General features: G+C 43.1%; 1 protein-coding gene across 2 annotated transcripts in view; it reads left to right on the forward strand.

The window, feature by feature from the left end:
- LOC306938609 (Y+L amino acid transporter 2) overlaps positions 1 to 11900 on the forward strand; it is a 35278-nt gene extending 23378 nt beyond the window's left edge. For both annotated transcript variants that reach the window (XM_079522870.1, XM_079522871.1), the window contains exons 8-12: positions 1694 to 1797; positions 2135 to 2231; positions 3872 to 4021; positions 5753 to 5936; positions 7796 to 11900. In XM_079522870.1, coding sequence (XP_079378996.1) covers positions 1694 to 1797; positions 2135 to 2231; positions 3872 to 4021; positions 5753 to 5936; positions 7796 to 7890 — 630 coding nt within the window. In that variant the 3' untranslated portion in view covers positions 7891 to 11900. The remainder of the gene's footprint in view (positions 1 to 1693; positions 1798 to 2134; positions 2232 to 3871; positions 4022 to 5752; positions 5937 to 7795) is intronic.
- Positions 11901 to 12406: the final 506 nt, after the last annotated feature.

Raw genomic sequence — 12406 nt, forward strand, 5'->3', positions numbered from 1 at the left:
CAAGGAGGAGGAAGTCTCCCCCAGTGGGTCTGGGGTCTGACAGCAGGAGCACAGGATGAGGATAAGGAGGTTAGCGTTCCTCTCGTAGGAACAAGTGGGCAGATGAAGGCTATTAAGGAGCCCTGCTGCGAGCCGGGGATTAAGCTCAATTTGTGCTCAAGTTAACGTCCTGGCGGTGTCATGCAGCGGAAATGGCCGATCTACAAGCGAACCCTAGCATCTCTGTTCTGGGGCAAAAATGGGTCTACAAGCTCACGGCAGATCTACAAGGGATCTTCAAGTGGCGAACAATTGCAACATTTCAGGATTCAGATTTTACGGGGGGCAGTTTCGAATTGCAATCGTCCGTAGGTGCCCTTTGAGAGTTGTTTTGAAGGAGTCAAGGGATTCGCATGTCTTAATGACTGTTTGTAGGGTGTTCCACATGTTGGTGGCATAGGAGCGAAAATAATTTAGTCCCTTGTTTGTGCCGAATCTGGGTTGCACATGGTTTGTTGCACTCCCTCTAGTGTTGTGGGTGTGGACTTCGTTAACATTAAGGAAGTATTTAGACAGGTACATGGGTATCTTGGTGGTGTATAGAGCGTCGCAGTCCCGCCCCCTCGAGAGACCCGGAAAATAATTCCCTGTTCATTTTCCTCAGACTTTTCAAAAAGTATTTATTTAAAGACATTTACGCCGCGGACAAAGCCAACTCTTGTCGTGACAAATCATGACAATAAACACAATGTTTTGGGCCGAACAAATAATTAGAAAGAAGAAAAAAACGGCAGGTTACAACACTTTTTGTTTTTTCTTCTTTGTAATTATTTGTTTGGTCCCAAATATTGTGTTTGATGTCATGATTTGTCACGACTCGAGTTGGCTTCGTACGACGCTTAAAAGGTCTTTAAATAAATACTTTTTGAAATGTCTATGGGAAAAATGAATTGGGAATTATTTCCTGGGCCTGGCGTTGTCATGAAAGGGGGCAGGACTGTGACGCTCTATTGAATCTTGTGGACCAGACCAATTGCAAGATGCTGCACTCTGTCGTCGACCCTAAGCCATTCCAGCCTGTCAAAGTGGGCAGGGGTGAGGTGGGTTCGGGGGGTGAGGCCAAGTAGTTTTGGGAAGTTTGGAGCCTTGTTTTAAGGGCCTTTGAGGTGCTGTGGTACCAAGAGGTGCATGCATAGTCGAAGAAACCTTGTACGAGGGCTCCTGTTAGGGTCTTCACAGTGTTTTTGTTGACCAGTGAGGAGATCCTGTAAAGGAATCTTGTTCTTTGGTTGACTTTTTTGATTACGTTGGTGGCCATTTTATCACTGGAAAGATTAGCCTCGAGGATGGAAGGTACCTAGCTACCTAGGTACCTCGGTAGCTAGGTACCTAGGTAGCTCACCTAAGTCTGGATTCTTCCTGCGTTCCTTCCTCTGTATGCGTTCCTGGTGGTTTGCTTCCACCGCCACCCCAGCACCACCAGTAGGCTCTGCTATTTCTGTTCCCCATGGGGGGGTTGTTATTGTATATCTATCTCCCTACTCTTGCTCTGATCTATAATTGTGCCGAACAGGGAGAAAAATGTAGCGGAGCTGAACGCCAAGATAAAATGTTATATGCACTTGTATTCTCATTCTATAATAAATATTTGTTCAATCTATTCGTGAGTTATCTGACTGAACTGTAAGGAAGGTAATTTTGAATGTGTTTGCAGACCTTTGCTGATGACGTGCTGGGCTGGGCTCGCTGGTTCATCCCTCTGTCAGTGGCCATCTCCTGTTACGGAGGACTCAACTCTTCCATTATTGCTGCATCCAGGTCAGAAACTTTGCCATGACATTTATGCACAAAATGTCTATATTCAATAACCTTTATTTTGTCCCATTTTCTGTAGACGGGCCAAATTACCAAACTATTTTTGTAGACTTACTACAGTATATTCGGAGTATACATTTAGCAAATGTCAATGATGGCAATACAAGAGAGTATTTGAAGTAGCAATAGAATACATGTTCAGAAGCATCCATAAAACCCTAATGGTCTCTGATAATTCATAAAAGCAAAGGATATATGTAGAACAGCAAGAAAATGACTTATTAGAATTGTGTTTATTGTGCTTCATTCCATGGACATCAACATGTTTCTCTTCTCCTAGGTTGTTCTTCGTGGGTTCTAGGGAGGGCCACCTGCCCAACATGTTGTCCATGATCCACGTCAAGTGTTTCACGCCCATCCCGGCCCTGCTCTTCAACGTCAGTACCTCATATCTCCATAGTTCAACCTTGTTTTTTACGAACTTAAATGAACATTCTTCCTTAAATGAACATTCTTTGTCATACAAGAGTGTTGTACAAAAGTAGTGAAAATGGCAGATATACAAGCTCATAAACTTGTGAGCTTGTAGATTGGCTATTTTCACTATTTTAAACTGTTTTTAAAATGATGATTTTAAAAAAAGGAATGGTTTTGGACGTACCTCCACGGCAACAAAATACTCTATTCCCTCTAAATATGCGTTCATGTAAACACACTCGCTGGTAACCCCACAGGCTAATCGGGTCTCTGGCAAGGAGTCAGTCAAATGTTTACTGGTGCTGTTGTGTTGGGTATTAACCTGGTTACGTGTGTGTGGGTGATTTAAATCTCGTCCTGTTTTCCATGTTCTTATCTTCCTGATGACATTGTTTTCTCCAACAATCTAAAAGTAGATCTACAAGCGTGGCTATTTTTGGCGAAGCGTTTTGGGGTGGACAGGGGAAAAAACAATAGTCTAGAGAGATATGTGGTTAACCCATTCAGACTTGAGGTCGATTCCAAAAACGGCTTCTAAATCCTAATAAAAAAATTCTGAAACAAATCTAATCTGTAAATTAAAATTAATGTTGCTATTTATATTGCAACAATGAATGTGACACTGATGCTGTCCCGGATTGATCGGGTCTAAATGCGTTAATATGAATGGGGTAAAAACACCTGTGGGTACAAACCTTGCTTGCAGTTCTTTTGTTCTGAGTAGTCTCGCTTAGCCAGACAACTATGACCGATTTATGTAATCGTTCTGCGACATGACCGATTATGTAATTTTAACAAAATGCATTCATCTCTTCGGGGCTGCTAATTGGACTATTTATGGGTCAGTTCTGGCTGTGTTGCATGTCTTTGATGTGAACATGTGATGTTAATACACTCTGGAAATGGTGTCACCAAACATTCTGAGCTGTGTCAGAGCCCACAGCACAGAGAGGGGGGGGGGGGGGGGGGGGGGAGGAGAGAGAGGAGAGAGGAGAGAGAGAATCCTATGGATAATCTGAGTCAATATTCATTATAAGGAGGTGAAATAGTTGCACCCTACCTGAGGTAATGACAGTTGACCTAAAGGCTAGCATTAGCTTCATATGGTCTCATCTGCTAGCCTGGTTTCTCATCTCAAAACTTTCATCACATCCGTCTGTGGGATTTTGAATGGCTGTCAATGCTTCTATCTTTTCATGAAGATCGTGCTCGACTATACTTGTGTGGACAATTTGAGTTAGAACTATTTTATTTATATTTTAGTTTTACTTGAGGCTTTTTATGCCTTTATTATTCATAGGAAAGTAGGCTGACAGGAAATGGGGAGTGACACGCAGCAAAGGCCACCATGATCGGGACTCGAACCCAGGCTCACAATGTAACATTGTAGCCTAGGTGCCCGGGTCAGAACGATATCGTTCTTGGTGTGAATGGCCCTTACATAAAGCAACAAATGTCTCAACTTACTTGTGGATGTGAATATTACAGTGGAATAATGAGCCTTTGCTGCTTGCATTTTGTACTGTTTGCCCATAGCTTTTTTGTTTTTTCAATTTAGTGCACAATGAATGTGTACAAAGTAAATGTGTGTATTTCACAGGGTATCATGTCTCTGATCTTCCTGTGTGTTCGAGACGTCTTCAAGCTCATCAACTACTTCAGCTTCAACTATTGGCTGTTCATTGGTCTGTCCATCTGCAGTCAGATATACCTGCGCTTCAAAGACCCCAACAGGCACCGACCTGTCAAGGTATACTAGCACTGTTGGCACTCAATCCATAGTAGCACACTGCTAGCACTCCATACAGTAAGTAAGTGCTAGCACTCAATTTATACAGAACAGCATTTGACATAATGTGTGTTTTCTTTTTTGTTATTGCTATTCGACAAAACTAATGATGTGTAAGACTCACTCAGACTCGTGTCACATCATAGGTTTGCAGGTGTAAAGAAGTAGGTGACATTTGTCATCCTATTCAAAAGAGAAATAAACAAACAATATATCCAGATAGAGTATGTAATGGTAAGTACTGTATGTGCTTGTTTAGCCATGAGGTCGTCCAAATATCTGACCTGTCTGAAGTGAGTGGTGCAACAGCGCCCCCTGTTGGTACCCTAATGTTTTTTGAGTTTCACCACTCAAAAAACATTAAATAAAACGAGCAGCAGACCAGCAGTGTAGACCAACAGGAAAGGTAAAAACTAGACCCGTCTGAACTGAGTTGTGCTGTTGGGGTGTCTGACTAGTGGTTGTCGGCTTTCAGCTTCCCACTCTCGGCTTCCCAAAAAAGCCTCCCATCATGCACCTGTGTGAACTGTGAAGCTCAACAGCGCTGCTTTGTCACCTTTTGGTACCCTAAACATACAGACAGACATAGGGACAGACATTGTTGGTCATTGGAGTGGCTGCACCACTCAAACCACATATTTCTCATAGTTAATTCCACCTCAGGTGAAACCATGCCAGATGGAATCTGCATAAGGCAGTATTAATGTAATCTACTACATGATGGAAGGTAATCCAGGATGGGGAGAATAGACCAACATAAGGGAAGCATTCCAGCTTGGCGACAGGCGTGTTCATGTCTTCAACAGGTAGCTGCTGGGTATAAACTGTTCAGAAAATGAGTGTAAATATGTTTGTGTGATTGAGGGGGAGGACGGTGGAGCGGTGAGGATGCAAGGAGGAGTAGAGGTGGCAAAAGTGAAGGGAGTTTTTTTAAATGCATGGGGTCAACTCTCCAAAGTAATGAAGTGTGGAAGAGCGTGCAGGCAGGGTGGAACGGATGGAGGAAAGTGTCAGGAGACATTTGCAAGTGAGAGGGGAGGTGTATAAAATGGTAGTGAGACCAGCCATGCTCTGTGTACTGCTTGGAAACGGTGGCACTGACGAAAGGACAGGAGGCAGGGGTGTAGGTGGCACAATTGAGGATGCTACGATTCTCATTAGGAGTGACAAAAGGAGGGACAAAATCAGAAATGACTACATTAGAGGGTCAGCCCAGGTTAGAGGGTTTGGGGATAAAGCAAAAGAGTCAAGGTTTGGAGTGGATATATGCAGAGAAGGGACGAGGGGCACATTGGGAGAAAGATGGAGCTGCCAGGCAAGAGAAGAGGAAAGCTCAAAGAAGGGCTTTGATGGATGCGGTGAGAGCAGAGGGGGCATGCCATGCAGGTGGCAGGAGTGACCAAGGAAGGAAACCGGAAACTGATGATCCTCTGTGTCGACCCTGATGGGAACTAGACTAAAGGAGAAGATTTGAACGTTAATTAATAATCATTTCTAACGGGACCCTGCAGCATTCCTTTTTGAACCATAAATTATTCAGATAAGTTCAGCATCGTTTTAATGACTGGAGAAAATATGAAGCCCCTTAATCTTCTTTGAGGTTGCTGGTTGCATTTCTCAAGTCTTTGAAATTGGAAAAGGTTGAGAATCACTGACACCCCCCCTCTCTCCCTCCTCTCCCCCTCTCTGCAGCTGTCGCTGTTCTTCCCGATCACGTACTGCCTGTGCAGTGTGTTCCTGGTGGTGGTGCCGCTCTACAGCGACACCATCAACTCCCTGGTGGGCATCGGCGTGGCGCTGTCCGGGGCGCCCGTCTACTACTTCTGTATCCACCTGCCGCCCAGCTCCAGACCCGCCTGGATGCGCAAACTGCTGGGTGAGAGGACGCCAAGGCCGTTGGTTACCACCAGCCTTTTCTTTTTAATTTCTGAAACTCAAGATTTGTTTTTGTTTGTTCAGTTAAGCAGCACGTAACCCTATATACTCACTGTTCAGTTAAGCAGCACGTAACCCTATATACTCCCTCTCAAAGGGTTCCAGGGGGGGGGGGGTCCCCCCAGCCAAATTATTGATCGTTGGGAATTCAATTTAACCCTTTTGTTTGTACCAATTGGTACTGAGTTGGTATTGAGTTAAATTAAAGGAGCATTCAGTGATTTGGGTGATTTGGAAAAAACCCTGGTCCGCCCCGGTAACAAGATGTGCACATGCACACGCTCTACAGTGGGGGAAGTACAACAGACCAACCGCACGTGCACCAAGGCCCGCCCCACTCGATAATGATTGGAGGAAGGTCCCTCACATCCTGATTGGATGAAGGCTTTGCCACCCAAAGCCCAAACCAAAACTAGGGTTTTTTGACCCCAGGGGCTCACTGGGGACAGGGAGGAACTCCTTATATGGTCAGCACACTTTATAGTAGGGAGGATTATCCAAAAAATAAGTGATATTTGAATTAAGTGAAATCACTGAATATACCTTTAACACTGATGATTATACAGTGCAGATTGGGGTGGTCCCAGAGATGATTCTACAGTGCAGATTGGGGTGGTCCCAGAGATCAAAACCGTATCAAATGAGGGTCCGTGGCCTAGTGCATATCTAACTGTGGGTCCTTGAAATTAAAGAAAAGTATAAGAATCACTGCTATGGCCATAAACAAATCTTCTGTTATCGTGGTCCCTGGCAGATCTTTTCAAAAGGGGTCTGCAAGCTTACTGTATGTGTCAATTTGGGGGTTCTTGACAAGTTTGCGAACCACTGCTACTGTATATACTTTATTGACCGGAATCTGCCAGCCATAGGCTATGACTATTAGTATGATCTTTGGAATTGGAAAAGTTTGGGAATACCTAGCATAAGACATGGTCTTGTAGTGACCACTTTCTTTTCACACTTGCATACAGTGCAAAACACTTTGTCAGTGGGAATTAGGTTTTTAGTCGGGACTTAACACATAAGTATTAGGTCAGGGAATTACAAATCATCCATAACTCGGACTCAGACTAATCTCTGTCTGACTTGCAGTATACTGTAACACTGGCTCATTGTCCAGCATGCCTAAACGACTGTATGTCGTTGTATCCCTTCAAAGTTGAGCTTTCCACCTTCAAATCCAGCTCATGTGCTGGTTTCTGTAGCATGAAGATTGTGAGCATATACTGTAAAGCAGAACATTATTCACACGTGGAGTAAACACACATAATGCTATTAGCTTAATGCGGAACGTTGCCACTAGAAAACCATTTTCTTTTTAAAGACACAGTGCCATGATTTTGGTACTTATTCTGTTTTTCATTTGTCTAAGCAAGGACTCAGCATTTTTTTAGAGTCTAGACCACCTGATGTGGTTAACATGTGTGAGGATGTCTGCCTGTTTTCCACATAACCATTGTAAGCTTCGGTAGCGAATGAGTGGTTAATAGGAACTGCCTGGACTTCTCAAGTGTTGGAACATTGACTAAATATTGAATCTATTGAATCTTCTCACTCAAATAAATCATGTGGATGCACCTCAACAACCAGAAATTGTGTAAGTACTAATCCAGGGGTGTCCAGACTTTTTTCAAAGGGGGCCTAATAGAAAATATGAAAACACCCAAGGGCCAACTACTGTACATCTCCTACCTATCATAATGCACTTTCGGACCATATTAAAGTCACATACAAATGCATACAATTTTATTTAATTCAGAGTCTTCATTGATGATCTTCTCACTTTGTTTGGGTCCGTAGACAAGATGTCCCTGTACACCCAGAAGCTGTGTCTGTGCTGCGCTGTGTCGCCCGACATTGACCTGGACAACCCCGACCCAGACAAAATCGAGTGATCCAAGGATGGAGGGTCCCACAGAAACCAGAAAGGGTTTGGACGGGACGTGCCCTCCGCTGAAGCTGCCCCTCCCCTTCCCCCTCTCCGCACATTTCTCTTCTAAAGGCTAGGCTTTTTTTTACGAACAGTGTAAGGAAGGAATTCCGCCGTAGACGTGACTGCTATAGGATTGTGTTTTTTTTAAGAGGCGTTTGCGCCATGTGACATTCATGCAGCTTCCTCCGTACACACACGGAAAAACATACACTCACACACACACACAGACATTCCTGAAATATTCTAGGATACTCATGCAAAAAATGTACAAAAGAACAATCTTACAAAATCCAAAAAGCTGAAAGGCTTTTAGGTATGCACAAATTATTTGTCGAGTCGTCGTATGTCTCGCCTGTTAATGGCATGGCTGTCACAGCCTTGTAACTTTTCGTGGAGCCTTGGAGGTCTCGTACTGTCTTTATTTTCAAAGTCGGGGTGGGGGGGGAGGGGGGTCCTATGATCCAACCTTGCCATGATAAAGTACTGTATACAACCAATGAATCGTCGCCATCAAACCTGTCTTCATCCCTCCACTGGAACACCATTTATTCTCACAGTGCAATGTGATGTTTACTTAGAGATTTTCAAAGTGGGGTTCAAGGACCCTCATGGTTCCTTAAGGATGGGTCTACATGGACCATTAATGGTCTGTTACTCTGCGAGTTATGTGGGTGCTTGAAATTACGTTTCAGAGCCACCGTTTTAACCAAACCCTCCATCAGTTGCAGGCTGCAGCTATATTGTCATCTTTAAGCTCTGCTCCCCCTAGTGGCTACAGGTTTCTGTTATTCAGTTTTTTCACAGGGGGATGAGCTACAAAAATAACTCCTGTGACATTAAGATGTTGTAGAGGCCATTTATACAAAGACGCCTCACTCACAGCTCAGCATTAGCATGAACTGTCTTCAATGCATACAATCAAGCCTGGAAATGGCTGAAAAATAGCCAAGAGCCTGATTTTAACATGAATATTGTAAGAACTCATCTCTGTTCTGGAGGGACAGTTTGGAGTCCTGTCCTCTTCAGTCTCTCCACCAGCTCAGCCAAAAATGTTGTTTTTTTTTCCTTTTCTTGGTAGGCGTGAGATTAACGTCAGACAGATGGAACAGCAGAACCTTGCTGCGTCATATTCCGGCTGGCTGTCTGACAAACGGTCTCAACACTCATGGGAGTATTTTATCCTAGGACATCTTTTCGGTACATCTGCTATTTTCGGTTAGCTTCGGATGCTCGACACCGGTGCCCAACAAAGTATGAATCAGGTGTCGGGCAAACATCCATAAGCTTTTAGACTGAATCCGTGTATGCAATTTTTTGTTTGCCAATGTAAAATAATGTAGGTCATGTACACATTGGGGTTGTTATTTTTTCTATGGATCTATAGGATGTTCTCACAGCATTCAGATTGTTCGCACTTTTCCGTCTTTTTTTTCTTTTTATCTATGCTATGACGGGTAGAACCATCTATGTACAGTATACTATAGGTAGAACTCTCAGACAGTTGGGTCATTTGACCTGGATAAAACCAGCACCTTCCAAACCATTTATTTGTAAGAGATTGACATCACACTGTTGTCAGTTAGTTTACTTGCTGGAACTGCTGCGAATGAATGTCATTTCTGCCATTACTGTCCATCTAAACGTGCATGAAACTCCTGGCTGTGTGTCTCTGTCCTAGCTCCTCTATCCTCACTCCTACAAGGTTATGTACAGAAGGAAAGGACATCTATAGTACTGTTTCAAAATATGAGAGCATGTATTCTTGATTTAAGCACTCAAACTCACAGAAATGTTTACCTTTTAACACGCACATTTGAATCACAAAGTTAAGTCACGGAAAATAATTATTCACACGTGTACAGTAGATCGACATTTCCACAATTGTTTATTTGACTTCAAATGACAATTTACAAGCAAATTTCAATGTACATGTGTGTAGATCACATTTTACGAGTGCTCAAATCAAATCTACAAGCTCTCGACTTTTCTAACAATATGTAGATGTCCTTTCCTGGGAGCTAGCAGAATATAATGGCCTAGGACACAGCCCATGTCTTCCTGTAAAGAAAGATCAACTCCGCTCGCCGCGCATGTAGCACGTTGTCTTCACGTGTGCCTTCTTGATGTAAATCTAGGACCTGCTTAAGACCAAATATATATATTTTTTTTTCATATAGTCGCACATCATTTGAGCACAGCAGAGGAGTGTGCATTTTTAGCACATTGTGTCGATTGTCAAGGTTCACATGGTCCAGTGATTATGTGACGTGTTTTATGCCGAGAGAAATTTGAAAGGCTCTGTAGCTCACTTAATATGTATGTACCCCCCCGAAAGATTACACATGGATTTCATTCTACAGAAAGAACATCGCAGGTTTTCCGTTAAGAACCATATACAATCGTTCTGTATAGCTCTGGTTGTCAAACTAGGGACTGTGGTCCTTGAGGGGTTTCGAGGCGGTCGACAGCAAAATGAGAAACCGTTTAAACGTGTAATGTCTGATTAATACTTGGTTGTGCATCGTATCGTGCACCGACAGACTATCTGCAAGCTCTCAACGGGTGGCACCGCAACAAGTTTTGAGCTTAATCATACTATTTCTGGTGCAAGACACCGGTGTGCAACCAAGTATAAATCTGCACTTTTTTTTTTTTTTAAATGTTTTACAAGCTCACATAATGTGACACGTGAGCTTGTAGGTCATCTATTTTCGAAATGGATCACAAATCTTCCCTTTATGGGGGTCCCTTGTTGCACAAAATCTTTTCAAATGGAAGTCAGCGGCCAAATACATCCGGGGTCCATGACATGAAAATGTTTGAGGACCACTGTCGTATAGCACTTGTTTCATGGACCTTAGAAGCTATACAATATTTTTATTTTTTTCCTCCATTTCATAAAGAACCTTAGTGTAGCGCCAATGCACTTGGGGTTTGTTAAACCATCAGCAGCTCTTGCGCGTTCGATCTAGATTAAAACCCTGCCACCACATCAACAGTCCGATTCCAGCGAACAAAGCACAGATGTCATTGTGTGTTTATTGCCTTTCTTGTAGGATAAAGCTGTATAACGACGTGCGAGTGATTGTGGCGTCTGTATGTACGGGCCATCCATCTGGTTGTCAGTTTAGTGAGTTTACCGCCGTGGAAAATCCTGTTATCTCCCACAAGCACTTGGTAGTAAACGGATTTAAAATGGCAAGCGTTTTCAGTCTGTTATTTAGTCTCCTCAATCTCCTGAAGCCCGAAATGGAGGCTTTTATATTAGTTGTGGACCACTGCCGTCAGTGTGGGGCAGGTTATTTGTTGAAACTGGGAGGTCTAGATAACCTTTTTTGTCTTAATCGCTTATGTTCTGTCTTCTTCTGTGTATTTCTGCTCTTGGGTAGTGGCTCCTGAACCTGCAGTATCGTACCCACAATGCCTTGAGCCGAGCGGCGGGTTCAGCCAGACACCAATGTTGACCAGAGCAAGTCTCTTTCCTGGCTTGTACAGTTAACATCCCATCTAAAAACGTCCCATTATTACTCTAATATCGTACACGATGGCCTCCTTGACTATCCTGAAGTGTCTCTTGCCTATACTAGGTCTGCTGGTATATTATCTTCCCTTTACACCTTCACTGAAAAATACAGTCTACGACCATGCATGGTTTAGGTATGGTTTTGCTGACGTTGAGGTCACAGTAAGGATCTGCAATGGCTGTTTTGCCCTCAGTTAGACAATGACATTGCGTGACCTCCAACTCCCGGTTTTGGAGGCTTTAGAGATCGGGGTACCGGTTCAGGAGCCACAGCCTTTTTTAATTTATTGTATTACGACATGGACAAATGAAGTGCTTTACAATGCAATATCCTGTACAATCACTGCAGGACCCGCGGTGTGTTTTATTGTAATAAAGTCAAGTTATGTGGAATGTTTAATGCCTTGTGTCCAAATGACTTTGATCAATATTAAAGTTTGTTAATCACAGTGCCTGAAAATAAATGTATGTTGTATACATTTAACCATTCAATGAGAGGGTCTCAAAGTGACATCAGGCAAGGGATCTCCATGTATTTGCTTTGAAAACCTGTGGTTTATCTAGCGGGAAAAAATACCTCATTCACGTTTGTCTCTCTTTGGCTGCTGTAGTCTTTTGGGGAGCATGAATGGAAAGTGGACAGCTGTGTTAATTGTTTTGATAAATTCATCACAGGGATGTTGACCTTTTAATATGACCACCTACTTTATACAGCTATTATCCATCTGTAATTGATTCTGTCCTATGTAACTGTTCCACTTGGCTTACATTGTATAGAGAAACTGTCAAACTCAAAATAGGCTAGGGTCCTACTTGCCGCACAACAAGGATGCGAGCTGGAAGCGGCAAATGTTTACACCCCTTTTGGGATATTTTGCTGGGTCCTATACACTTAGCTCATGAACACAGCTTCTGTCAATCATTTGGGAAATTTTGCTGGTAGGCTACTAGGCTA

The sequence above is a fragment of the Electrona antarctica genome (genome assembly GCF_951216825.1).
Source record: "Electrona antarctica genome assembly, chromosome: 15".
Classification (NCBI taxonomy): Eukaryota; Metazoa; Chordata; class Actinopteri; order Myctophiformes; family Myctophidae; genus Electrona; species Electrona antarctica.